The sequence below is a fragment of the Astatotilapia calliptera genome, chromosome 10 (assembly GCF_964374335.1).
Source record: "Astatotilapia calliptera chromosome 10, fAstCal68.1, whole genome shotgun sequence".
NCBI lineage: Eukaryota > Metazoa > Chordata > Actinopteri > Cichliformes > Cichlidae > Astatotilapia > Astatotilapia calliptera.
This window is the reverse complement of record NC_137431.1, coordinates 18,677,343-18,703,503: the sequence shown is the minus strand read 5'-3', so window position 1 is coordinate 18,703,503 and position 26,161 is coordinate 18,677,343. Positions and strand designations below refer to the sequence as shown.

The 26,161-nt window shown below is 38.5% G+C and overlaps 1 protein-coding gene across 1 annotated transcript in view; it reads left to right on the top strand.

The window, feature by feature from the left end:
* The window catches only part of rxfp2a (relaxin family peptide receptor 2a), a 38,570-nt gene extending 14,644 nt beyond the window's left edge, over positions 1 to 23,926 (top strand). Inside the window, exons 3-20 of the mRNA XM_026182802.2 lie at positions 1,540 to 1,623; positions 2,131 to 2,236; positions 3,122 to 3,193; positions 3,672 to 3,743; positions 4,216 to 4,287; positions 4,817 to 4,888; positions 9,574 to 9,648; positions 10,009 to 10,080; positions 12,309 to 12,380; positions 12,722 to 12,796; positions 15,103 to 15,174; positions 15,475 to 15,546; positions 15,658 to 15,887; positions 20,406 to 20,551; positions 21,108 to 21,203; positions 21,929 to 22,097; positions 22,555 to 22,773; positions 23,645 to 23,926. Coding sequence (XP_026038587.2) covers positions 1,540 to 1,623; positions 2,131 to 2,236; positions 3,122 to 3,193; positions 3,672 to 3,743; positions 4,216 to 4,287; positions 4,817 to 4,888; positions 9,574 to 9,648; positions 10,009 to 10,080; positions 12,309 to 12,380; positions 12,722 to 12,796; positions 15,103 to 15,174; positions 15,475 to 15,546; positions 15,658 to 15,887; positions 20,406 to 20,551; positions 21,108 to 21,203; positions 21,929 to 22,097; positions 22,555 to 22,773; positions 23,645 to 23,778 — 1,910 coding nt within the window. The 3' untranslated portion in view covers positions 23,779 to 23,926. The remainder of the gene's footprint in view (positions 1 to 1,539; positions 1,624 to 2,130; positions 2,237 to 3,121; positions 3,194 to 3,671; positions 3,744 to 4,215; positions 4,288 to 4,816; positions 4,889 to 9,573; positions 9,649 to 10,008; positions 10,081 to 12,308; positions 12,381 to 12,721; positions 12,797 to 15,102; positions 15,175 to 15,474; positions 15,547 to 15,657; positions 15,888 to 20,405; positions 20,552 to 21,107; positions 21,204 to 21,928; positions 22,098 to 22,554; positions 22,774 to 23,644) is intronic.
* Positions 23,927 to 26,161: the final 2,235 nt, after the last annotated feature.

Below are 26,161 nucleotides of genomic sequence, written 5' to 3'. Positions count from 1 at the left end.
TGTACCTCTCTCCTGACCTCCTCCATACACAGACCAGACCAGACCAATTAAAGATATCAAATTCATATTCATCACTCCATAAGACCTGTTCCCACTAATTTTCAGTCCAGTTCTTGTGTAATTTGCACAAAAGTATAGGTATTCTTTATTTAAGTAGAAGTTAAAAAGTACTGAAGTGCTTTTACTTCTTTACTTTATACAAGTTCAATCTGCTCTGAAATGTACTCAAAGAAGGAAAGTAAGTACTTTGTTGAAGGACATCATAAATCTAACCAGTTTATCCTGCACACTGTTTGTTTTGCAGATAGTTTCAGAAAACTTTCAAAAATTACCTGCCAGTTAAAAAATGTTTATCCCTTTTTTTGTTCGCTCTGCTTCTGTAAGTACTGAAGAAGTACTGCAACTAGAAGACAGAAGGACATCTGCACCAGTTCCAGATCGTTCTGCCCCCATGACAAAAGTACTATGAAGCTCTTTTTCATTTCCTTTTTATGCGATAATCCCTGGTAATGATTGCACCCATAAGATTTCTGTGTTTTTGTTCCCCGTTATTTACACTAGGCTCAAATCACTTTCATGCACATTGTGACCAGCTTCTAGTAAGAAATTACCTGAAGATCTAATTCAGGTTTTTTGTGCTAAGTTGTATGTTACCTGTAGACACAGAAGTGGTTCATCCCTTGAGTCAGGTGCTTTTTATATGATTGAATGATTTATGGGTGGCTTAACAAACAAATATTTCTCTGAAAATGGTCATATACAAGGACTGGACTGAAAACGATTGAAAAAGCAGACAATGTCCAAAGAGAAACTTTGAAAGACCGTTAAAAAAACAAAAAACAAAAACAAGAAATCTGTCTCCTTGGAACATTTTTACACAGCACTGTGATAATGATTGGCATATTTTGTATGTTTCTTAAAGAGAAGCTTGATAACAGATTAGGGTTTTTTGTTAGTAGCTTTAGAAAGATGTAGCTATGGTAGATGAGGCTTTAGAGTTCATTTTGTGAAAAAACTGGGATAAAATCGTTCCAAAAAGTAGCTCAGTCCCATAAAACAGAAAATATTGCTCCATCATTGCTGTTCCTCATCGGTACTGATTTGTCAAAGCTGTTTCTGATTTGTGGGCACTTATAGCTCCCAGTATAGCATTAGGGATGCGTTTAAAATGCTTATAATGTTCCAAGGATATGTCAGGTCATTTGACACAGTATAATGCTTATACTCTGGTGGTGACTTCGTGGTGAGGTGGGTCAACACATTCCTGATTTGCGACTGGGAGTAGACAAACCCAGCGTCAGGCGGTCACGAGCTAATGTACTCCTAGCGCCGTTCCCAAGCCAGGAAAAATGGGAGAGTTGCATCGGGAATGGCATCCGGTTTGGATCCATGTACTGTGGTGATTCGTTTGAAAAGAAGGGAGCAGCTGAAAGTACCCATAATGCTCATGTGCTGGTGATGCCAGTGTAGGAAAACCTTGATAAACTATCATTACTATCCAGTCAAGTGAATTTAACTCTTTGTTCTTTGCTTTGGCAGGGGACAACATCGGATGGGCAGATTTATTTGCCCGCACACTACAGAAGACTAACCCTGTGGACCAGTACTTCCTCAATGAGTGTTGTAAGTGTGTGTGTGCACATTAATACACCCCGGGGTAGAAATATGGGACTCTCCACCATTTGACCCTAGAACTGAAAAAGCTTCTCGGATGAGAGGTGAAACCAACCTAAAGAAGTCCAGACGCTTTTCTTTGCAAGCTCCTTAGACTACGATGACCTGGATGACTGAGAACCTTCACAGATACATTAATACATGTAGACCACAGAGAGACATGATACAAATGATCAAAGAAGGAAAATATGATCAGTTTTTGACATCAGCTAGCAAATAATACAAATGATGTGACCTAGAAAAGAAAAAGTTGCCCCACCAAAGATTAATGGACAGCAATTAGCAAATTCTGACAGCTGGATACGACAGCACACGACTCACAGAATTGACTGTTATGTTGACACTGAGGGAGAACTGTGTTGGGCTCTGGAGAAAAACAAATGCCATGTTTTCATTCGACAAATAATTTTCAATGAGCCTCTAAATAAAAAACAATGTGTGTGTGTCTGTGTGTAGTATTGCAGGAGTTTCCAGAGAGCTGTGACTGCATACAGACAGATGTTGAGTGTGTGGAGGTCAGCCTGCAGGATGTTCCGTCGCTCTCGCCAAATGTTACCTGGCTGTAAGTGTCCTTTGACTCCAATCACTCTGTCCTCTTCAAGTGATTTGTTATTTTGTAGGTTAGGTTATTACAAGCTGTAACGGCTTGGCAGGTAACAACAGCCCATGTCATTGTGGGTGTGTCACCGTGGCAAAATATGGCCTTGAAGACAGCTATACGCCAAGAACAACAAAAGAGGTAGTTTTGAGTACTCAAAGGTGTTTCTCTGTCTGTCACAGTCCCACAACCATACATGGTACAGCCACAAAGGTTTACAGGTTTGGAGAGCCCATGGATACTGACTAAATGGAGAAAAACCTCTCTGCATGTCTCTAAAGAAAAGAAAAAAAAAAAAAAAATATATATATATATATATATATATATATATATATATATATATATATATATATATATATATATATATATATATATATATATCATTAATCTTGCTTTTCTCATTCCATCAGCTCAATTGCTTGTTACTGTAATAATTTATTGATCCATTGATTTGAATACTGAAGATAAAAGTTTAAAAAATTGAGATTGAAAAGTTGAAAAGATTTTTATTTATATTTTAGATCTATATTAAAATATTGAAGCACAGTTTAATATCCTGGGGGAAAAAATAGGGTATGATTGTCAGCAGACTAATTACAAAAGGTATACTGGGCCTTGTGTGAATTGCAGCTACAGTTCTTTCAAAAATCGCATTCACTTATTTTTATTAGTCAGTGCCAAATTAAATTTATATATATTATACATATTTCTGCATGCCTGTAGTTTGTGTGATGGTTTATTGCACATAACGTGTCAGACATTTCATCGCTTTCTCTCCGTTTTTTCCTCTTTGTGCAAAACGTATGTTTGTGTTTTTCTTACAGCCACATTTGATGGGTTGTGTTACAGGTCCCTGAGGAGCAATGAGATCCGAGTGTTGTCCGATTTTGTTTTCTCAGAATACTCTGCCCTGGAGAGACTGTGAGTATTTTTATGCTGCCATCCTTGTGTTTTTGTTTTTTCGCTGTCTGTTTCTGGGCAATTTAGTTTTTAGTAATGGCAAATGTCAAATCACTTTTATTTGATTTTATCCTTCCTTTAGAATCTGTAGTAATAGTAGCTCAGAAATGACAACGGCTCAAGGAGTGTATTGATTTCTACACTTTTCATACACGTTTTCATTTAGTAGTTTGGTACAGCGGCCTTATAGTGTGACATACTGGACCTGAGCATCCAGTTTTTCCAGTAGATGACTGTTCCATCTACTTGTCTGTTGACAAGAAGATACATTTTCTGTGTTATTTCTTAATAATCATGTAATAAAGGGTAACAATAATATTTCTCTTACAGGTGAAAATAGGATTTTAAGAGCATATGAAAGTTTTCTGTTTTTCCTATTGTCTCAAACATAGTTTGAAATAAAAGAGCATTTGTTATTTTTATTCTGTTCTGTTTTCAGGTTTCTGCAGAACAACAGCCTCCACTTCATATCTAAGCATGCATTCAGCAGTCTGCACAATCTAAAGAGGTTGTAAGTATCCTGCCTCGTTTCCCCTGAAGCAAGTGTATTAATTTTGTTTTCCTTCAGTTCTCTTTTGTGTTACAGGTCAACTTCAATTAATTTTTTTTAACCTGAGTGGTACTCATTTCTTACATGGAGAAAAGCAGTTGTAATTTGTGTTTTGACTCCAGGCTTTTCTGTGGTGTCTGTGGGAATGAGCAAAGCTGTGCATTTAAAAAAAAAAAAAAAAAAGAGAGAGAGAGAGAGAGAGAGAGAGATTTAGTTTATGAAATGTCAACAAATAAAACTGTGGAAAAAATGCCATCATTTATTTAAACTGTCTAAAGATGACTTCAATTTTTGTCTGACCAAGAATCATACCCAAAACTACGGGTATGTCCTATGATTATACCTTTGCTGTATTTTGTTACTTTCAAATGTAGTCATTATAGTTGCCTTTTTTTATGACCAAACTTCTTGTGCTTTTCATGCTTTCTCTCAGGTTTCTCAGTGAGAACTTAATCTCCTTCCTCAGTCCCGGTGTGTTCGGGGATCTAAATCAATTGGAGTGGCTGTAAGTAACTCAAAAGCATACAGATGTGCACTTTCAATAGTCACAAATACGAATACATGGTAGCAAGGAGACTGTGTTAAAAAAAAGTTATCCAAAGACTGCAACATTTTGTTAATTTTGCTTTTAATTTTAAAGGTTGAGATGCAAAAGTTGTCCATTTGATCCACAGGTTGGAAACAAATCCACTAGCTGGATATAAAATTATTTATTTAAGCAGCAGAGTGGAGAAGTGGAAATGGTGCAAAAATAACAAGTTTAAACGGTGCACAGATGTGTGGATTGAGCTTTTTTTCTACCCGTGAAATCTTACTTGACTCAAGTAGTTTTTTCCCTTCTTTCTAAATTCTTCTGTAAAACACAAGAGCTAATGTTGTACTGTATGCTGCTATTTTGAAATACTGAAAATCACATTTGTTTAAAAATCATATTGGGTCACATTTGTAACACTTATCTAAAGAAATTGTAATCACCAATGACTTATTTAATGCAATTAAGCAGTCAAACTGGGTAATCTTGTTTTGTGTGTCAGGATGTTGGACCATAACCCGCTAAGCAGCTTGTCCCAGGACACCTTCACTGGGCTCCAGTCTCTCATGTATTTGTGAGTTGCATTTTTCTTTTAATATTATGTAATAATTTTGACTTGGATTTGTTTCTAGTCTAGGTCTACTCTGAGGTCTTCACTTACAAAATCAAAAGTCTTAAACTCTTGCAAACCTGAAAGCACTCAGTAGGAAAATAAACCTTACTTTGCAGCACATGTTCTTTGCTTTGGCAGCTCACTAAAATATTTTTGAATGTTTGCCTCTGCCACTGGTTTCTCTCAAGACTTGTACCAACGATGATGTTTCATCTTTTATTTTGGGTTTTTATGAATGTCTTACAACAGGCATTGATTTTGTCACATAATGCTGGTTCAAGGACCTAAATGCAGACTCGGGAGATAAAATCATCAAACAAAAGGCAAACTTCTTATTGAAGGTGGTGGCAGGGCACATTGGGACAAAAATGAAATCCAAATTCTTCAAACGAGCAGTGACACAGCGATGATTCAACAGACACAGTGAGAAAGACTTCAAGGAAAGACGAGTCTATTTATACACATACGCATACTCTAAGGTCATCAGGGTAAGTGAAAGCAGAAGGTAAACAAGACACAGTTTGAAGACAATGAAGTCAGCGAGATAAGAGGAAGGAAGTAAAACTAAACTCAAGACACGGGACAAATAACTGCCCAAACAAAATGGAAAGTTAGAAACAATAACTAAACAGAGAAATGCAGACAAATAAATACACTTGACATGAAACACTAAAGGATTAAAAAACAACCTCTAATACAAACCAAAATAAGAGTTAAGAGCAAAACAAAATAAACGCTATAACCAAACTAAGAACTGATGATCGAAGATTTTAGTAAACAAGGCCAAATATTCCAAAGAGTCCAATATCCTGGGCCATGACACACTTCTGATTAACTAAGCTGAATTTAGGGCAGCTGATAGTAGGCTAACTAATCCATTGAGGCCTGGCTTAATTTGAGCTTAGTCTGTGAAACCAGCCATTTAAGGGAGGGAAGAAAGACTGTGACAGGAAGTTTTGTCATATTCCTTTGAACAACCGTTTTACCTACTTTCACTTAACCCCTTGAACTCAACACAGAGATATAGTGGTAGAAATGTGAATACTGGAGTAAAGTGATGACAAGTAACACGCTTAACTTCGTTTTTCATGACTCACAGACTACTTTAATCATATTTTAATATACTTTCTGAAACCTGAGCTGTCGTTTGGGAAGTATTTTTAATTTCTCCCAGCTGTTTGGGTTTAGTTGGATCAGATAATGTAAAAAATAAAAAAAAATCATAATCTTTTAACAGATATTAAGTCATCTTATGGGGACAATGGCTTAATATCAACAAAGTATTAAACACTTTACTGAGCAGGATGACGTATAAGGTGCAGAAAAGCCAAAACGTTATGTACCCATATGACGCAGGGTCTCAGGAGGTCAGGTCCTAAAGCCCTGGATTAATTTACACTAGGTAATGCTCAATCTCTCTTTACCTATTTTCCGCCCATCGTTCCCTTTAGATTAATTCCTTCTACTCTGTCCACTCTGACTCATAGACCTGGCCTAGCTCAACCCTAGCTGCTGCTCTTTCCACGACATGAGAACGTGATTTTAGTTCTCACAATACAATTTCTTGGAAATCAACTTCAGACCCGTCACCCTGAGCTGCATCTGCTTGGCTCATTCTCTGCATGTTTTCTTAAATCCAACCACAACAGGTATCCGTCTCACGAAATAACCCTTTTAATGTTTATGTTTCAGACATAAAATGTGTTCTCACTCCACCTGCCTCCTCAAAGAGTGTTTGCACTTCCACGGAGGGACTGTTAGACGGGGATGACCATATGTCTCTCATTTGATTCCCCATTCATCTTTGGAATCAGAGTCCCTTGTCCTTACTGCCCGCTGAAGTGTTGCCACCCAAAATATTAAACATTGTTTTGATATGGAAACTGTTTCAGAGTTGAGGTCTGCCTGTGCCATAATTCTTAAGCAAATAGGGATTTTTTTACTCCACATAGTTAAAACCCCATCAGCTACCATTTATATAGCTGGCTCAATGTCTGATTTTTTTTTCTTTTGTTCATCTCAGCATCAGCAGAGATTTGAAGAAAGAAAATTACAGTGAACAGTTTGGTACATCCATTCTGTTATTGTTTGGCAGTGCAGTTGTGAGCATATGTCATTCCTGCCTTGGAAGAACTTATGTATCTAGCATATTTCTTGAGGAATGAAGCACGCTTCTCATTGGTTAGAGGGAAGTCAGTTTGACACAACTGTCCAAGTCCAGAACTGGCAAAACATCCCTACACTTGAATATTCCTACCACCTCATTTCAGTGTGGGCTTGATGCGCTGCCATATCATTCTCTGTCTTGTACATCTCAGACTTCTATTACTGGCAGAAACCAAAAACTTGGTTTCATCAGAAAACTGAGTTTTCCAGTCATCCGCGGTGAAATGCGGATATGTCTAAGCCCACCCAAAGCATCTGGACATGTGTTCCTTTCCCGAGAAGTGATTTAGAAGAGACCTTTTTCTATCACTGATGAGAAGCTTGATGTGTATCTTCTTTGAGGTCATAGCATTTTGGTCTCTCCGGCCATGCTTTGGATAAAAATGCTCCAGTTTCAACCCCTTGTTTTATAGCAGGTGAACAATGGCTGCAAGATCATTTAGTTAATTAGCCTCTAATAAATGTAATACATCCACCTGTGTGATATGAACAAAAGATACAACTCAAGGAACTGTAAGCTTTTAGATAAAACAGGTCCGTGCAAAACAATCAAGCTTCAACTTCATGGAGAGAAAAAAAATACTCAGAATTTCTGATTTTCTCAGCACAGATGTACCTGTAACTTTATTTTGAAAGGTTCGTGGGTGGACATTCTTTTGTACATGCAAATATACTTACTAGAGATGGACTGATCCGATATTACATATCGGTATCGGTCCGATACTGACGTAAATTACTGGATCGGATATCGGAGAGAAATAAAAAATGTAATCCGATCCATTAAATATCAAAAAAGCACCACACAAAACTTTCGACACGGCGTAACTCTCCTCATAACCGTACCACGTTGGAGCAGTGTGCTCACGTGATAGAGCGGCTTTGTGTATTTGTAGCTTCGCTACCAAACCAGCATTTCATCTCCGAGGAAGTGATAAGTAAAGCAAGTGTGTAAGTTCATCTCTGAATGTTTGTAAAGCATTCCCGCGTTAAGCTTAACAACCCATATATGGAGCGACTGCCTCTTCTCTCCCCCTCCCTCTCCTGCTGCTATTTCAATCATGAAACTGCTTAATGATCAGCTGATCGGCTTTTCTGTCGCGAGTCCGTCTCTCTTGTTTGTTTATCTCCCACTTTGCACCAGAAAGAGGAAACCAGCGGCTGAATAACAGAAGCACGTTTAAGCTTGATAATCTGTTGTTAAAATTTATTTAATATTACTTTCTAGACCAGGATCCTTTTCTATGCAGCTGATGGCTGGTAACTGTGCAGGGGCGGATCTAGCAAAGTTTAGCCAGGGGGGCCGATAGGACATGAACAGGGAGAAGGGGGCACAAAGACATACTTTTCTTTCTTATTCTCATTTAAAATGTCTAGCTTTTATTAAATAATTATCTGAATCTTACACCCAAAGTTTTAATTTGATGTAAAATGTAAATAAGTCCATTACTGTATATAGTAACTATTAAGTCTAATATACCCTAGTAAGCTATATTACTTTTTCCTTTGGGAAGGTACCATCTGTGCAGTCTGCAGTTCTGTTAAAGAAAGATGTTGAATCTATTTAATAATTCTTGAAAAATAATTTATTTCTGTGCATTTTCTTTCACACTGCATCAAATTAAGGTTGATTACGTCGATTAAGCATCATGAGGTGGAGGGTGGTTCCTTATTTTTTTTTTTGTTTTGTTTTTTTGCTGGGAGTTTTAGAGCCCTATTAGTTAGGTTGCTTACTCTTTAAAATACCAGAATAGGGAGGATGGAGTAGGTTTAAGTTTATTAGATTGATCAGTATTGCTGAACTATGAAATATTTTGGGTGCAGTGCATTTTTTGCATACAGATATAACAGAATAGCTTTAGTGTTTGTTTGTTTTTTTGTTTTTTTTAACTTAAGTATGAACTTATACAAAAAGCAGCAAGATATTAAAAAAACGTTTTATTGATTAAAAAACACATTATGTCGGATTCATATTGGTATCGGCCGATATCCAAATTTATGATATCGGTATCGGACATAAAGTGCTATCGTGCCATCTCTAATACTTACCTTTCAAAATGTATATAAAAGTTCCTGGGACATAATTTAATAACATCCCAAAGTCATATAAACTGTGTGATAATGTCGTGTATACACTAACTTTTCTTTTTAGAATTTACAGCCTGCCTTGCTGGTGAAATAACAGCCTGTACATAAACAAAGATAATAAAGTTATGAGTCAAGTATATGACATGTGAACATTTTTCCATGCAAACATGTTGCTGCTTCATGCTGTCTGTCTGACTTTTGACTCACTTTTGCTTGACTGACCCCCGATCCTACACTCTGAGGATCAGCACATTTATATATGGATGACAAGAAGTCCAGGAGTAAATTGGCCCTTAAAAGTCACAGTCTAAGCCTTACATCTGTTTAGTAGTCACTCTACAACTCTGTTCAGTCCTATTTAGTTTTGCGATTAAATGTCTTCCTCCCCCCTTCAGGTCCATGGTGAACACTTCACTGCAGCAGCTTCCTCATCCAAGCTTCTGTCAACACATGCCTGCCTTGGACTGGCTGTGAGTGAGAGTGTACTTGTGTGCATGCAGGTGTGTAGTGCATGTGATGTTAGTGCACTAAAAAGTGTAGCAGTTATGCTGATGTGTGTTTGTCCTTGTTTGCATATATAAATAACAAATTAAACTGGTATTATAGAGGTGATACTGAGTTGCATGACGGTTTGAGTCAGCCGATATCTCTGGGGCTGCTCAGATTTGCTTTATTTTTTTCTGAGCAGATTAAGTGCAAGAAAAAATATTCCATTTATTTTTTCTTTCATAACTTTTACCAAAGATCTATGAAAATTACACCCTTATATTTGTATGTTTAGTAAATGTACATTTTTATTTTCCCTCTCCTCCTGTTTTCACTACTCTCAGGGATCTTGAGGGAAACCAGATTCAAACTCTTAACTACTCTATCTTAAAGACATGCAGCAAGCTTGAAGTTTTGTGAGTATCCTGCTTTATTAAAAGTTCAATAAGAATGCTGAAAGCTCAGGGTTTAAATCTGCGCACCACACAGAAAGTTTCCCAAAAGATAAGGTAACGAGAGGTGTTGTTTGATCTTCAGATGCTGCATATATACTCAGCAGCTACTTTGTTAGGTACACTTGTTGAACTACTCAATAACACAAATATCTAATCGGCCAAACAAATAGCCGCAACTCTGTGCATGTAGGCATGAAAACATGGTCAAGACGACCTGCTGAAGTTCAAATGAATGTCACGAGGCTGAAGAAGTCACTTGAATGAGTGACAAAACGTTTCTCCCACTGAAAACACTATGCCCAGATGAACATAATCAAGTTTTTAGGATGTCTAAAGAAGACTGTAAAAATGTTGTCTGGTCTCATGAGTCATGATTTCTGTTGCAACATCTGGATGTTAGCATTTGGCATTAACAACAAGAAAGCATGGATCCATCCTGCCTTGTGTCAAAGCTCGGGTTAGTGGTGGAATAGTGTTGGGGATATTTTCTTGGCACACGTTGTGTCCCTTCAGACCAGTGGAGCATTGTTTAAACACAACAGCCTACCTGAGTATTGTTGCTGACCATGACCACAGTGCACCCATCTTCTCATGGCTCAGATCACTTCGAACTGGTTTCTTGGACATGGCCTCTCAACATCTCAACCCAGTAGAGCAGGTGTTTCAAACACAATGGCCCAACAAAGACAAAACTATGCATAAGACAAGACCCCCCCCCCCCCCCCCCCACAGCCATTCAAATTAGTAGATAAACAATTAAATAAAAAGTTTGTGTCTTTCATTTTTTTGCATTTTACAAAGTGTCCACAGTAAAAAGAATCACTTGTTGAAATGTTGCTCGTGTCAGAACTATAACAGAATGTGATATAGATACAATATTACAGCTGTTGCATTGTTAGTCTACAGCAAGTGTTAGTTAAGTGTAATGAGGATGTGTTTGTGCATGTTTAATATATCTCTGAGGTCTCAGTTGTGCCTAAACGCAGTTAATGTTGTGTTTACAGGAAATACATTAGAAATGATGGACTTTTCATATATCAATGCAGTTAGTTAATCATCCTTAAGGGACTTAAGTGGCTTAAGTTTTTAGAAAATCTCCCACTTTAATCCTTTAATTATGTTTTATTCATTTTATTTTATCTGTTCATCTAAGTTTATCTCCTGTTCTCTCCCCTTGGCGCGCCCACCCTCAGACACACTTGTTTTCTTTTTATTTATTTCATTAATTAACAAAACAAATTCTGCTGTGCAATCAGATCTTTAAGAAATTGGTCAAACAAGCATAGAAATAGAAATTGGCGCAACTAAATGTGACTATCAGGCCTGGCCTAAACTTGCTTGGAAACTTGGCTCAGGCCAAAAATTACACTGTGGTAGGCAGGCCTGCTGATCTTGGCTTAATTAGGCTTCTCACCAGCTCTTTTCCTGCAGTCATACTTGGAGTTGGCCTCGGCATGCAATCATGTCACTAGACCCAATAGCTCTGGAGAATATGCTTAAGTAAAGCTTTTCCTGGGCACATTGTGCTCTTCATTTATTTTTATCCCAGATGTGGAGGGTCACTGGGTTAAATAGGACATAAACAGAAATTAATGCTCTGGGTTTTAGTCTGCCAGGTTATTATTCCAGGTCCGTCACTACCATGTGATAGTGAGCTTGTGGGATGGCACCTATTCATTCACTTGTCACCACATCTGCCAGAACACCATGTCTGTTGATTCAACTATAGGGTCAGTGGATTGTGTATATGGATCTTTTGCTTCCCACTGTCAACACGATCACCTCATACAAATGGCCCTGCAAAGCCCAACAGTAAAGCCTGTTGTTTTTAGGACCTATCAGAGCAGCTCATGTGCCTCAGAGGAGGTTAAACTGAGATCTAGACAGAAGTGCAATCAAGGTTTGTTTCAAATGAATGCATGTGCGGCATTTTTAAACTCCACAAATAAAAACACAACATAGGGCTGAGAGGAGATGAGCCATGAGGTTTGGCAGTGAAATGAGCTGAATTAGAGGAAAGGATTCACACGAAGTTCAGTGAGTACGGAGGCCTAAGCAGGGTCATGCAAACTTTGAGGACATGGTTAAGACTGACTAAAGTAAATGAGATTGTATCCATTTATATCAGTTTTCCAACAGCACTTTGCAGCTCTCTGCATGGTTTCTGACAGCAGCTCTGCCTTCTTCAGGTTACTGATAGACAACAGGATTAGGACAATTCCCGAAAACACCTTCCAGTCTCTGTGGAAGCTGGCCGAACTGTGAGTAAGAGCATATTCACAGAAAGCCAGTAAAACCATGTCAAAATAAATAAATAAATATACACCACTGTCTTCAAGTTCACTCAAAGAGATTCTGGTGAGGCTGGTGTTAGAGAGGTTTTGTTCTGATGAGATATGAAGTGTCAGGGATGAGTAAGAAAAGAAACCTGTGTAGAATTTCATGCAAACATTATGTATCTGCACATTTATTTAAAGCCTTTGCTGTTTTCTATGCATGTTTACGCTGTCCATGTTTGGAATTGAATGAGAAAAATGTAAATGTGCTATAAAATGAGTCAGGAGGTTTAATTTTTCCCTTGTTTCTCTTTCATCCTCTTTAGGGATCTGTCTAGGAACAGGATTAGGGAGCTGCCAAAAAACACCTTCAAGAGTCTCTCCAATTCCCTCCTTAAACTGTGAGTAAATGATAGTGTGGAAAATCATTCGTCATTATGTGGGTTTTGTAACAGGACTGAATTAGGACAAGGTCTAAAGTAGGATTAAGAAAAAATAACTTTGTGAAGGTTTCTGAGAATGTGACTTATTCTTAGTGGGATACATGGTGGCTGTAATCAGATGCAGAATAAAACTATTTTTGTTGGAAGCTCTGAAAGAAAGAATTTATAATGTAAAAGAAAAATCAATCACGAAACTGTTGCATTGAGTTAAAATAATAAGTGCAAGCATCATATTTTTAGATAAACTGAGTTTATTTATGTGCCAATTCTATATAATCCTCCATTAATCCTCTTACTTCATTTTCATTTAGTGGTATTTTGAGCTTCTTTTCCACTGTGTGAGAGGAAAATGATATATAGTAATGTAACATAAGAAATATTTACAAACTGAAGACAGGCAGTAAAATCCTGCATCAAACTGCAGTATGTAGTAGGGTTTTTTTGTACTTGATATTTAAGTATTACTTCACTGTTTGTGAACCACAATGTATGATGACTTTGACTTCTCTGATGTAGGCGGTTTCAAAGGCTCATCAAATCAAATATGATACACTCAGCGTTACAAGGTTAACTCTGATCGTCCGTGTAACTCACAGTTTTAGAGCTGCTCCTCGTATGCATTGTGTCGTGCATTAAGGCATATGGACTGTTTTGATTTTGTAGTGTTAATTGTATGTATAAAATGTCTCAGCCTTTTCTATGTATACTCAAATCTTCCACTTATTACGTAAAAACAACATTTCTGTACTTTTGCCTCTTAGTGCTGAAGGGAAAAAATGTATCAAAATGAATGAACTTTGAGACAAACCTGTTTATGAGCAGCAGCTGAAGACCTTTTTTTGGGAAAGGAGGGGCCAGGACTGGAGATGCTGTCAGTCAGAGTAACAGCGCATGAATAATTGCTTTCATAAAACTATTGCGCTCCAGTTGGTCCGCTGGCTCCGTGTGTGTGTGTGTGTGTGTGTGTGTGTGTGTGTGTGACTCCCTAACGATCACTAGCTAAGACTTAACTAGAACAATGAGATTAGGCTATTTTCCACAGCACGAGCTATCCATGGAAATGTTTTTGAGTCTTGTTGATCTCACACCTCACAGGAAAGAGACAGGCGGAAAAGGCGGATTAGGGGTCTGCTATTTGAATCACTCGCATCACAGAAGAATTGCTGTTTATTGAGACTTTTGGGACAATCTGCTGCCCTCATTCGATGTCACATAATGCACATACAGTAACACATCCAATGGAGTGCATCCCCCTTTCAGTGACAAAACGGGCCTGGCCCATCAAGGGTTGGACTCGACTAGACCCCGGAAGGTGTGCTGTGGTATCTGGCACCAAGATGTTAGCAACAGATCCTTCCATCGTGTAAACTGTGAGGTGGCGCTTCCATGGATCAGACTTATTTCTCCAGCACATCCTACAGGTGCTCGATTGGATTGAGATCTTAGGAATTTGGAGGCCATGTGAACACCTCAAACTCATCGTTGTGCTACTTTTTGCTTTTTGGTGCCCTGCAGTGGACACACTGGGTCCAAAAAGCAGCATGGTCAACATGGGTACCATGAATGATCTGTGAAAATGCAGCACAATACACAACAAACTGTGATGCACAGTATATTCTGACATGTTTTCATCAGTTTGCAGTACAACAGCTCATATGTTGGATCGGACCACACAAGCCAGCCTTCGATTCCCACGTGCATCAATGACCCTGCTGCTGGTTCACCACTGTTCTTTCGTTGAACCACTTGGGATAGATAGTGACCACTACAGACTGGGCACACCTCAAAAAAGCTGCTCTGACCCAGTCGTCAACCCATTACAGTTTGGCCCTCGTCAAACTCGCTGAAATCCCTACGCTTGCCCTTTTTTTTTTCTTGGAAGTGCAGGCTGATCTCACAGATCACTGCTGTCACTTCAAAAGCTGTCCATCGTGAAGTGACTTACAAAGCAGGAAAAAATTTATTATGTCAAAGTATCAAAATATGCTATTGCACAGATCTATCCTGCCATTGCTCATTGCAACATTTCTGGCTTGTAGTTATTCAGGCCCTCTAAAGAAGACTTTAAATCTACTCTAAACTATGTAATCTGAGCAGGGGGAAAAGTGCAGAAAGCATTCTGTATCTAATGTCAGGTGTAATTGGACACAGACCTGTTTTTTTTACTTGTTTTAAACAATCAAGGATGTCAGGAATGTACTGTCCATTTGTTATATTTCATGTTGACAGGCTTTGTTGTGTTTATCATCTGTTTCTTGTTTCAGAAATATCTCCCATAATCCTCTCCTCCGTATTCATCCAAGCCATTTCCACCACCTGACACATCTTCAGTCTCTGTAAGTACTCTGACATATACACGTTTGCCTGTTTTTATACATGTGAGGACCTTTATTGCCCTGAGCCTCAAACATCACAACTACATGCTTAATTTTAATAACTTTCCTCTAAATGTTATTCTAACCTCAATCATGAATACTAGTTTAAATCTTCAAACACTTCTTTGAAGTCATCTGGGACTCTCCAGAATATCTTTCTAATGCATTAATGGCTTCTTCACTTTGATGTCTTAATGCTGAAATTGGTCTTCAGAGTTTGCTGTAGTCTAGTGCGGTGGTGAAATCTGTTATTTCCTACAGAGCGCTGGAGGGAATTGAGATCGCAGATATTCAGACTAAGGTGTTCCTTCCCATGAAGAACCTCTCCCACATGTATGTGTAACACACAGCCGTCACTTCAGAAGAACCAGCATGTTTTGTCATCTCTTCTTTGTCGGTTGTGTTTTTGTTTGTTTTTTACAATTTTTCTCTTTTCTCTACAAGCTATTTCAAGAAGTTTCAGTACTGTTCCTATGCACCTCATGTGAGGTCCTGTAAACCCAACACAGATGGCATCTCTTCTTTTGAGGACCTCCTGGCTAACATGGTGCTGCGGGTGTCTGTCTGGGTCATGGCCCTCATCACCTGCTTTGGTAATCTGTTTGTCATCGGCATGAGGTCGCTGATTCGTGCTGAGAACAACCTGCATGCTGCCTGCATCAAAGTTCTCTGCTGTGAGTAACAACGTAGCACCGGGTCAGACAGTTTCGCAAAATAAAAGTACTTGTAAAAGCAGCAATAAATCTAAATGTCAAGCTGTTCTTTTGGAAAGTGAATAAGTCAGCTTAGCCTTGCTTCTATCCAATGAAACAGGATGAAGAAGTTTGTTATACTGGGATGGGATCAAACTGCTTGGAGACTTCCCAATCTACACACTTCTCCTTCATTCTCCTCTTTCACATTCCCTGTGCCTTTCTATGCCACTGTTGCAAAGCCTACTCCAAAAATGCAAAAACTGGGATGTTTTGTAAAGTGGAAATAAAAACAGAATGCAGAAATGAAATAAGGAAAAAGTTCCAGATAAACTATCAGCTCATTTTGAAATCGATGATAGCAAAATTTACCAGTGTATAGCATCCTGCCTTCATTTAACATCAGTCCATAAAAGTCTGGGACCTGAGGAAACCAGCAGCTGGACCTTTAGAAGTGTAGCCTTTTCCCATTCTTGTCTGACAGAGGACTCTAGCTACTCGGCAATCCTGGGTCTAATGCACCCTCATACCATTAGAGAGCCAGGCATCCATGTTTTCCAAAATGAATTTTAAATTTCAATTTGTCTGACCACAGAATAGTTTTCCGCTGTGCCTCAATCCACTTTAAATGACCTTTGACCCAGAGAAGATGGTAGCATTTCTGGATCATGTTCACATATGGCTTGTTCTTTGCATCATAGAGCTTTAAACCTTCTTGGATGGCACAATGAACTGTGTTCACAGACAGTGAAATCTGGAAGTGTTACTGAGCCCATGCAGGGATTTCCATGACAAAATCAAGTCTGTTTTTATTGCAGTGAAGTCTAAGGACCTGCAGATTATGGGCATCCAGGACTGATATTTTTTTCCAGATGCATCTTTTGATGATATTATGTACTGTAACTGGTGAGGTATCCAAAGTCTTCATAAATTTGCAGTGAGGAAAACTGTTCTAAAATTCTTCAATTTGTGTTTTTTTTTTTTTACAGATTTGTGAACCTCTGCGCATCTTTACTTCTTAGAAACTCTGCCTCTCAGAGATGCTCTTTTTATACCCACTCATGTTTCTGATTTGCTGCCAGTGATCCCAATGAGTTGCAAAAAGTCTCTGCAGCTGTTTCTTTTTAGTATCACTTACTTTTGTTTTCTGTGTTCTGTTGTGAATAGCACGTCACTATGGGTTTATGAGATTGGTATTTGTGTTTACACAGGATCCCAACTTTTTCTGGATTTGGATTTGTAGTTTGCGTCTCCCCTCATGGTAAAAAGCTTCCCTCCCTGAGTCTGTTTCTACTTGAGGTTGCTTCCTCTTTAGAGGGAGTTCTTTCACCACTCTGTTGTCTATGGCTCGCTCATATGGGATTGTCCAATCAAACCATGGGATTGTGGCTATATTAGACTGTCTGGAGGCAAAATTGTTTCCACTTGGTTTGTTTCCAGAAGTAAAAACATGTTTAATTTTTTTTAAAATTTAATGTCAGAAATCTAACAGCATTGTGTTAGAGAAAACAAAAACAAGAGACTAACTCACTAAGACTCTGAGATGGAGGGAAAAGGAAATAAAGATGTTTGCTGCAAACTATGCAGGTTTTTGGTTTTTTGTTCTGCTGTACTTCTTAAATTGTTTACTTTGTCTTATTTGTACATTATTTATGGAGCACCTTTTCTTTGGAGATTGCAGATAGTTGCTTCTTTAATGTGAGGAGCAGATTGTTCTTTTGTTTTTGTTTTTTTGTTTATTTACTCTGTCATTAATGAATAAGTAAAGAAACATAATCATCTAACTCAAGGACGGGCTTTCTAGGAACATTAAAAATTTGATATAATAGATTAGACGTGAGAAGCAAGTGGGCTTGAGTTCAGATCCTTAATTAATAAATGGAGGTCAATTTTGAATCTGTGAGAAATGCCTCTTAAAATGCAGTTGAGGTCCTGTCAGATCATTAAAGAAATTCACAGTCACTCAGAGATTGTTTGAGCAGACCCCCACCCCCCAAACCTCGGGTTGAGAGGTTTAACAATAAATATATCAAAATTTGTAGCTAGTTGTGAAACTTTAGCAGCTATAATGCATTTAACATCTCACTAAAATTGCATTTTTAATCCAGGGGTGTCTTTGGTTACAGGGAATCATGTTTTTACAGCGGTAATAACTTAGTGAAGAAGAGATTATTGTGCAGCTATTAGTAAGTATAAATTTAGATTGCCATAGTCTTCTTAAAATTAAGATGCTAGCCACAACGACTGAAAATATGCTTTACGTTTAATTTCTAATATTCTAATAAGTAATTACACAGGACACAGAGGGTTCATGTAGTACTCATAAATATACTTTGATTAGTGTGTGATTACATCTTCCAACAAATTGATCTGTTCTCAAAAATTCTGATTTTATCCATTAAAAATACAAAGGAGCATGCATCGGTTTGTGGAAGCCACCAACAACAACAGCTGGTTATAAGCTAACATCATGTATCCAAAAAATCACAGTTTCCTTCTCATAAACAGTTTGTTTATATTCTTGAACCATAGGGTAGCGTTTTTTCATGAGGTGTCCGTTAGAGCCACTATAAAGGAAGTTTCACTAATGTTAATGTTAATGACTAACAGCAGCTAACAACAGCATTTCCCAACAGAAAAGTTTAGCATATCTCAAACAACAATCACTTCAGTATCACTGTCATCAGACGTGAGCTTCACTGTCTCATCGACTCATATCGGACTCCTTTCACAAAGTTTTACAGCCTCCTAATAGACACCAAACAAACTGACAGCAGACTGACAGCCTACACTCCCTACAGATGAACAGACACCAGAGCTGTTTGTCCTAGAGTGGCCACCATACCTAAGATTATGCACTTGAATTGGGAGGGGTAAGAAAACAGTTGACTGCAATCTAGTGCATCTAGATCTAGTGGTGAGATTTTACACACAGTTTTAGTCAACGCTTACCTAATTTCTTTCCAGCCCACCTACACTGAACAAAAATATAAACGCAACACCTTTGTTACTGCTCCCATTCCCCATGGGATGGACGTAGAGACCTAAAATTCATTCCAGATACACAATATAACCATCCCTCCCAAACAGTGGTCACAAATCAGTCCAAATGTGTGGTAGTGGGCACATCTGCTATATTGAGATAATCCATCCCACCTCACAGGTGTGCCACATCAGGATGCTGATCTGACATCATGAGTAGTGCACAGGTGTACCTCAGACTGCCCACAACAAAAGGCCACCCTGGAATGTGCAGTTTTTTTGCGCTATTGGGGGTCTGGGGTCCCAGAACCGGTCAGTATCTGGTGTGACCACCATTTGCCTCATGCAGTGCAACACATCGTCGCATGGAGTCTATCAGATTGTCAATTGTGGCCTGTGGAATGTTGGTCCACTCCACTTCAATGGCTGTGCGAGGTTGTTGGATATTCGTGGGAACTGGTACACGCTGTCGTATACGCCGGTCAAGCACATCCCGAACATGCTCAATGGGTGACATGTCCGGTGAGTATGCTGGCCATGCAAGAACTGGGACATTCTCAGCTGCCATCTGCCCTGAACAATGTGAACCATGATTCATCCGTGAAGCGCACACCTCTCCAACGTGCCAGACGCCATCGAATGTGAGCATTTGCCCACACAAGTCTGTTACGGCAACGAGCTGGAGTCAGGTCAAGACCCCGATGAGGACGACGGGCATGCAGTTGAGCGTCCCTGAGACGGTTTCTGACAGTTTGTGCAGAAATTGTTTGGTTGTGCAAACCAATTGTTCCAGCAGCTGTCTGGGTGGCTGGTCTCAGACGATCTTGGAGGTGAACCTGCTGGATGTGGAGGTCCTGGGCTGGTGTGGTTACACGAGGTCTGCGGTTGTGAGGCCGGTTGGATGTGCTGCCATATTCTCTGAAACGCCTGTGGAGACGGCTTATGGTTGAGAAATGAACATTCAATGCACGGGCGACAGATCTGGTCCTGCTGTCAGCATGCCAATTGCACGCTCCCTCATTGCTTGTGGCATCTGTGGCATTTTGCTGTGAGACAAAACTGCACATTCCAGGGTGGCCTTTTGTTGTGGGCAGTCTGAGGTACACCTGTGCACTACTCATGATGTCAGATCAGCATCCTGATGTGGCACACCTGTGAGGTGGGATGGATTATCTCAATATGGCAGATGTGCCCACTACCACACATTTGGACTGATTTGTGACCACTGTTTGGGAGGGATGGTTATATTGTGTATCTGGAATGAATTTTAGGTCTCTACGTCCATCCCATGGGGAATGGGAGCAGTAACAAAGGTGTTGCGTTTATATTTTTGTTGAGTGTATCTGCATATAGCAAGATCCATCCATGCTTGTGGTTCCATTAATCTTGCCTGTTGTGGTGACTTAAAAAATATTATGATACTGTTTTTGGGAAGGATGTAGCTGACAGATGGGCTTATAATCACACAGGGCACATCTGCCTGTAAATAGACTCATAGATGTCATCCTTATCATCCAGGTGCTGACTGCCTCATGGGCGTGTACCTGTTTTTTGTTGGCGTATCTGATGTAAAATTCCGCGGTCAGTACAACCGTAACGCCCTGATGTGGATGGAAAGTGCGGAGTGTCGGACCATTGGATTCCTGGCCATGCTCTCCTCAGAGGTACTGCCCATGTATATATCACACTTCAACACACGCAAATATGCATGCAGATTGAGACAAACTGATCTGTACTGTAAAACTGACACATCACAAGGAGTTGCACTTACACATCCTTCGCTTTTTGCTTGTACTTTTGCCCTGCTGTTTTCAGCTAAAGTAGCTTCAAGATTAAAATCATCTTTTGTTCCGCTCACTGGCTGTATCAGCTTGTTTCGGCTCTGCATTATATAAATATCATGTTTGCAGACTAAGGTACTCATATTATGCTCTCTTTTACTTTAAAAACGTGTTTATAATTCACTCTCACTCATTGCTTTTAGCTGTTGCAGATGGAGACATAACAAGCCTCAGCTGGAGTTTAACAACCTGTCTCAGAACTTTATGCACTTTCCAGGATAAATCATCATTAGACTGACTTTATAAATGATGTGAACCCAAGTTCCATCCTCTGCATGTTGAGGTTCTACTAATAACAGTGCAGCCAATATTCAAAGCAGTGTTCAGTTTATAAGTTAAAAACATGTTGTTTTCATTTGCGGTGCATGTTTCTCCTCAGGTGTCTGTTCTCCTCCTGACCTACCTGACTCTGGAGAAGTTCCTTGTCATTGTTTTCCCTTTTAGAAATTTGCGCCCAGGCAAATTTCAGACCGGGGTAAGTTGCACTTTTCAAAATGGGGAACAATGTGCCTGATGAATGTCATCCAACTGTTGTCTTTGTCTACAAAGTAATCGTCACTCTTATTTTGAAGAAAAACTGCTGAAGAACACACTGCACAAAAGTCCTCAACGCTCACTGACTCAGTAACTGCAGAGCTCCAAACCTCCTCTGGCATTAACATCAGCACAAAAACTGTTTGCTGGGAGCTTCATGCCTTCAGTAGGTGTAAAGTGCAGGTAGCTCATTTTAGTCCACTAGTAATCTTAGCTGTAAGGGAAAACAGTTTGTGTGAAGAACAAAAGAGAGATATCCTTTGTTCTACTGGTTTGGTATGAAGTATAAAGTAACCCCTGAACATCACCATCCCCAAAATATTGACCATTTCCAGATTTACTACAGTCTGCTATTCATTTTACTGCTTTGAACCAAGTCTAAGAGTCAGCCATTTACTGTAAATATGCCTCCACCCACCTCACATCCACCAGTAAAGAATTAAAAGACCTACTGCTTGTTCTCCCAGATTGTCCACACAGAGGCAGAACATGAAGTGACTCGTCAGTCAGCAGGAGGCAACTTGATTGAAGCAAATGCTTGAAATCTGATTAAATAAATGTCAACTAGAGTTTGGAAACCCAGGCAGTCATAACTTTTCTTATTTGGGGAATTTGAAGAGTACTTTGTGTGAAATCCTGACAGCATGTATGTTGTCCTGCTTTAAGGTGGTCCTGGCCTCGATCTGGCTGCTGGGGTTTATTATTGCAGCCGTGCCCCTAATGAATGAGGACGTCTTTGGGAACTACTACGGACGTAATGGGGTCTGCTTTCCCCTGCACTCTGACAGGCAAGAAAAACCTACTGCCAAAGGATATTCCACAGGGATTTTTCTGGGTGAATAGAAGATTTTGTTTTTCATGAATTTTCATTCCATATTTTATACTTACATAAGTAAGAGACAGCACTCAGAAGTGGGAATAATTCTTTGTATTATTGTAGGGTCTTTACCTTACAACATAAAACACCTTGAGGCAACTGTTGCTGTGATTTGGTGATGTATAAATGAAATTGAATTGAATTGGAGTTCAGTAAAATCTTTTTTTTAAATTGTCTTTTTCAGAAAAGAAAGACAATCTTCCATTTAAACTTTAAACACCCAAAGAAATGCGAAATTGTTCATTATCACAGAATATACAAAGTGTAAAGTAAAAAAAACTACGCAGTACAAATCTGTGAAGCAGAACTGTCCTGTGTTCAAAACCACTTAAATACTGTATTTAATACTGTATGAACTGCATAACAGTGTTTGATATAGTCCCAGCCAGCATGAAAAGCATTTGTATCTCTTTAGGTCTAAACCTGGTGGCTTTCCTGGTGATTGTATTCTCCTACTCCAGTATGTTCTGCTCCATCTATAAAACCGGCATCAATGCCACCGACCTGAGGAGCGGACTGCACAGAGATGTGGCTGTGGCCAACAGGTTTTTCTTCATCGTGTTCTCTGATGCCCTCTGCTGGATTCCTATATTTTTGGTGAAAGTCCTCTCGCTGCTGGAGGTGGAGATCCCTGGTAAGAAGTGAAACATATATATGTGTGTATATGTGTATGTATGCCTATATATATATATATATATATATATATATATATATATATATATATATATATATATATATATATATATATATATATATATATATATATATATATATATATGTATATATATATATATATATATATATGTATATATATATATATATATATATGTATATGTATATATATATATATATATATATGTATATGTGTATATATATATATATATATATATATATGTATATGTATATATATATATATATATATATATATATATATATATGTATATATAGCAGTCCCTTCTTACGAATGCGTAGTGGTTAGACTACACGCCTTTGGAACACAGGATTGCGAGTTCGATTCCTGCCTGGGGCGTCTGTATTCAGTAAGGGTCCTAAGGCTAGACCCCCTATACTAAGCAAGCCTACCGCAGACATGAGCGAGACGGATAAATATGAAGGCATGCCGGCTCGGACGTCGCCCGGATCAACGAGGTCCGCGTCAGGTGTTGAGGAACCAGGGTACCCTGACGAAAAGTGGGCTACTGGAACAGGAAGGCATCGGTGGGCAAGAGACAAAAAAAAGGGCGTTGTTGGAATGCTACTACGCAAGTAACCCCGGCGGAAGGGGCTACATGAATAGGATGAGGGACCTATGGATATATATATATATATATATATATATATATATACATGTGTGTGTATATGTATATATATATGTGTGTGTGTATATACATGTGTGTGTGTATGTATAGGTCACTGTGTTACTTTATTGAATAGTTTGCTAACAAGCATCAACACAATTATATTTCTCTAGATTTCAATCACTTGTGAAATGTTTCCTTCCTTAGGCACTATCTCCAGCTGGGTTGTCATCTTCATCCTTCCCATCAACAGTGCCTTGAACCCCATCCTGTACACCTTGACCACCAGCTTCTTCAGAGAGCAGGTGGAAGTTTTACTCTGTCACTGGCAATACTCCTAATACTCTTCTGCCAGGAGGAGTATTATGTCTGAAGAAAGACCGCAAAAGCCTTACCTCGTCCACAATCTTTATGGAGACGTCACGGGGTCTGTGCTACCAGCCACCCGTTTACCTCCAGCAGGTGTCACTTATAAGCGCAGATCCTCTCTATGCCTGATGATGTATTTGTAAAGATACAGCATTTTGTAAGCTACTAGTCCTTTTTTATTGTTTTACGTTCACATTCACACCCACATCCAGGATAGAATCACCAAATATCCTAACATGAACATATTTGGACCCAAATACAAATAGTACCCAAAGAGAGCCCATGCAGGCCAGACCTTTTTGCTTTGAGGCAAAAGACCTAACCACTGTTGCACTTCACCACTTGAATTAATAAAATATAATGAACATAATATAAAAATTCAAGATCTTACAACTGGTCCAGTCATAATTTATAAAATATACTGTTAATGTCAAGCCATCCTGAGGATGGCGCAGACCATAAAATGGGTGTCAAACATAGGGCCCAGGGGCTAGAATTGGCCAGGCAAAAACTCTAGTCCCATTGGGCTGCTTTGGGGAAATTGAAGGAGCTCATAAATCTTGGACTTTTTACCGTACTCTCATAAGTTTTACAGCTTTTTTTCTACTGATAAAAACCACGCTCCCCACTTCCTCCCAGTGAAAACAGAACTTTTTTAATGATAGGACACTCTGGGCAATGAGCTACCAAAACTTTTTATGTAATTTTACACATTTATTTCTTACTTCTTTAAAACGATAGAAAAGCGCATTTCAGTTAAGATGAAAATGAGCTTTATGTGGCTCATGTAAAATGAGTTTGACATCCCTGCCTTAAAATTCCTTAAGTCTATCAAGAAAAGTGTTTAGATGACTCTTGTAAAATACACACATAGATCCTAAACAGTCCCTATGGTGAACTTTTTATGAAATTTAGAAGCTGTGGGACAAACACAGAGAGACTGACAAATACCAGTGGCATAATATTAATGAAGAACATATTTTATATACAGAGCTATCCAGTTAATCTCTGCTTACCTACTGGTTTCTTTTTTGTCTTGCCCTTTAATTCCTCCATGCCCATCACTTTTTGGGTTTTTATCAGCTTGTTTAACTATCCTCATAATTCTTGGTTTCATGTCATATTCTTCCATTTACATGTACTGTATCTGCTTTGACTGAACTAATGTTGAAACTGAACCAATATGGTGCTGGCCCTTTGTGCCATAGTCATGCTGTTTAAGAGAACTGTTCTGAACTCTTCATTTGACTGACAACTTGGATGAAAGCATTTTGTACACGTATGTCATATTACATGTAATTAACAAACTGACAAATGAGGAGACTGAATTGCGACACTCTCAACATCTGCACATGAGACTTTGGAGCTGGACTTTTCCAGATTTCTTTCATGTTTTGATGACTGATTTTTTTTATTTTTTTTTTATCAGTGCACCAATGGACCTTTAAAAGCTCCTTTAACTTAGTGACAATCATTAAACGTGGAGGAGTTTAGACACTGATGACATGAAAAGGAAAGCTGGACAGATAAATAAAAATGGCTGTTTAATACTTGCATACATTTCTCATTAATATGCCAAGCAATGGAATCCTAACAAGGCCCTTATTTCCTGTTATGCTGTATTGATTGATTGATTGATTGATTGGTAATTTATTTCAACATGTGAACAATATACAAGTACATTTAGAAAAGAAATGAGAGAAAAAAAATATACTATACAAATTACATACAAAAAAACGTTCTGATTAATTTACATGTTGAAAGGGAGTGGGAAGAAGTATACACTTATTTAATCCCACCCCTGTCCCATAAATTATCAGTGAATATTTAGTCAGCTTCCTTACTGATATAATTTGTAATAAAAATAGTGAACAGATTTCTGATATACTATATACTATAATATCACATCATGAATTTTTTGTTTGTTTGTTTTTAAATAGAGACATTCACTTAATTTAAATATTTTCCTTTTCTTTATAGATCGAGAAGATCATATTTTTATAACTCTTTTTGAACAGTTTTATGTTTGGACATTGCTTTAATTCCATATTCAGTTTGTTCCATAGTTTCACTCCATGAACAGAAACACAAAAGCCTTTTCTTGTAGTACGTACCTTCATTGTTTTGAAGTTACAAAAACCCCTTAAATTATAACTTCCTTCTTTAAAAAAAAAACATACTCTGAATATTACCTGGCAGTTCTTTATTTTTTGCTTTGAATAGAATTTGTGCTGTTTGGAATTTCACTATATCGTCAATTTTCAATATTTCAGACTGCAAAAATAGTGAGTTTGTATGTTCCCTATAACCTGCATTGTGGATGATTCGAATTGCTTTCTTTTGAAGAGTAAAAAG